Source organism: Lampris incognitus, unplaced genomic scaffold (assembly GCF_029633865.1).
Source record: "Lampris incognitus isolate fLamInc1 unplaced genomic scaffold, fLamInc1.hap2 scaffold_240, whole genome shotgun sequence".
Taxonomy (NCBI): domain Eukaryota; kingdom Metazoa; phylum Chordata; class Actinopteri; order Lampriformes; family Lampridae; genus Lampris; species Lampris incognitus.
The window spans coordinates 40,271-43,126 of NW_026611198.1; the positions used below are offsets into that span (position 1 = coordinate 40,271).

A 2,856-nucleotide genomic window follows, 5' to 3' on the forward strand; every position below is an offset into this window, starting at 1 on the left:
TAGTACACAGCAGAGTCTGTCACTGCAGCAGAGGACATCTCCAGATGAAACGCTTTTCTTTCTCTCTCATGCTTAAGAGTCAACCCTGGTACTTTCTCTGAATAGTCCGTGATGAGAAGCTGTGGAGGTGAGCTGGAGTACTGTCGATACCAGAAAAGGTTCGGTGAAGAGACAGAGTAGTTGCAGGAGAGAGTGACCCTGTCTCCTTCCAAAGCCAGAATTCTATCATGAAATGGTGTAACTGAATCCTCAGAGAACCCTAGATAGACACATGGATTTTTACAAACACAATAGTTCATGGAAATACCTTATGGATAATAATAGGATGTATGTTCTTCCATCTCATATTTACCAGAATGAAAGGTAGATATCATCAGCCAGATTAAATGGAGTAACATTGTGACTGAAGTGTATTGAATCACCAAGTGAAAAGAACTCAGCTGCTCTTCAGTTCCAACAGGAAGTCTTTAACATTCAGTTCTCTAACTCCTCCCCTTGTCTTGGTCTGTGTAGTGTTGTGGTGGTGGAGATTTAAAAATTAATGTCATGATGGACCCTTCACCTCTTTGTTCTCTTTACTAAAATATTATATATATATATATATATATATATATATATAAGGGGATTCTTACATTATAAGAAATGATAAATGTGTTGGATCTAAACAGGACGACATAGAATAAGATTAGTCATTATAATTATTAAATGGTTTCTGAACATGACCCAAAGTCAATAAGTCTCACCAACCATGACAGAGACAAAAACTGTGGAAAGAAAGGTCCTCCTTATCAAGTGCCTCTATTTAAACAGACAACGGCCATCAGTAATATTGTCCGAAGAAATAACAACGGGGGGACAGAATTAGCACAATGGCGCCCCCAAGGGGTGGCCAGGGGTGGCCACGGCCACCCCAATACTATTCCTGGGCCCCCTGCTGCCCCCCCCAAGCCACGAGTCGCATATGCAGAATATGCTTCTGATTAAGCATAATATGCGTCTATCTGATATTTTACATTAGGTGCCGTTCATTTAAATCAATAATGTATATTTTTCATAATACAGTCATACAGTTGCAGAATCAACCTTCTATTGATATGCATCATATATTACCTGTTTTGTGTGCTAATGTCATTGATAAAGTCATGTTTTTGCTGGATGTTATCGATATGCTATAAACTCTGTGTACCCAATCCACAGATGAAGAAGCGGAGAGAGAGAGGGAGAGTGAGGGGAGGGAGAGGGAAATGTCTATTAGTTTTGGGAGAAATGTCATTTGTCTTGACTCCACAGCTCCTTCCATTGCAGCCAGGCCTCTGTGCTTTCACAGCAGGAGCACGCTTGTTCTTCTCCTACTTGCTGTCATCGCTTCGTCTTTCAAGCAACCTGACAGCTCGACAGAAGAGTGTGTTCCCCGCCTCTCCCTTCCTTCTCGACACGACTCCTCCAGGGCAGCCAAATGAATCAGGAACAAAACATTTGCCTTGCAGAAAATGCACCAGTCCAGCTCAGTCATGACTCTCATCACAGTGGTAAACGATTTATAGTGACGACCAGGGAACACGATGTTTTGTATGCGTGTTCGAAAGTAAGACAGGGTGCTAAAATAATGAGTCTTGAAAGAATACCTGTTAAATAAGCATGACTAAACACCACCACTCACCTGTCACCATACACACTGCTACTTGTCCCATGGATTAGTCAAGCAGTCTCACTTCCATCAAGTAACCACCAAGCTCTGACTTCCATCAAGTTTTTTTTCTTCTAAGACTAGAATACAATGCAGAATTTGTTAAATGAATCTAGAGAAGACGTTAATACTTTTCTTTATCAAGACAGTTTAACGTTTCAATGCAGAATAAAATGTTTTTGAATGTTGTATTGACACATTGGACAGATCAGCAGGTGTAGGAAGCTGGCTTGTCAAACTGTCCAATGAGTTTTTCTTCAGCAAGGAACCAAAGACTTTAAAATGTGAATACTGCCCTCTAGTGGATCTGGTTTATCGTTGCGTTGTCTCTGGATTCTTGATAGACCCTCCAAAGGTTTGTGTAGTAGGTTCTGCAGTTTCCTGTCACTGTGGGCCTCAGAGCACAGTAGTACACAGCAGAGTCAGACAGCTGCAGACTCTGGATCTTCAGAGGAACTGATCTTGAGCTGGAATCCAGGTTGGAATCAAATCTCTCCTTGAACCCGTCCACTGTGGTCCCTGATCCAACAGTAAAGCGGCTTAGAATGAATGTGGGCTTGTCGTCTGCAGCCTGTCTGTACCAGTAAAGATATGGACTTGAGTCACTGGTGTTATAGTGACAGTCCAGTGTTACTGTCTCTCCCTCACTTGCAGTCACATCTCCTTTGGGTTGGAGCACGTTGTCTTTTTGAGCTCTGCATTCTGTGGGACAACAACAGACGGTGTCAGTGAGAGGAAAAGAATCAACAAGACAAAGTTCAGATTAATAACAAGCAAACAAAGAGTTGTGTCCTACCAAAGCACATAGCAGCCAACAGCAGTGAGATGAGCAGGAAGCTCATAGCTCTTCTGTTCAGTAACTATGAGCTCCAGTGACCAGAGAGGACTTCCTGTGTCTCACTGTGGAACCTGGTTTTAGCTCCAACGCTAAGTGGTAGATTTGAAGGCGGGGCTTGCTGACAGGTTCAGACATTACAACACATTTTAGATCATATTCCTGTTGAGGGGAATTGCCCTTTAAAACAATGAACACGTCTTAATATTCAACTTCTACAGTTGCATCAAACATTTGTCTACCTATCTTTTGAAGTCATGAATTGGGTTGTTTGGTTGTCTGTTTTTACTTGAGTGGATGTGAACTAAGTGCAATATTTTGTAAATAACATGGA

The 2,856-nt window shown here is 41.9% G+C and overlaps 1 gene segment (V, D, J or C); it reads right to left on the reverse strand.

The window, feature by feature from the left end:
• Window positions 1-1,761: 1,761 nt before the first annotated feature.
• LOC130133152 (T cell receptor alpha variable 19-like) lies at window positions 1,762-2,502 on the reverse strand (the record flags this gene model as incomplete). The annotated part of the segment is given in 3 exon segments: window positions 1,762-1,767; window positions 2,034-2,389; window positions 2,484-2,502. Coding segments are annotated over 3 exon segments (381 nt in total), but the record flags the coding sequence as incomplete, so codon positions are not given.
• Window positions 2,503-2,856: the final 354 nt, after the last annotated feature.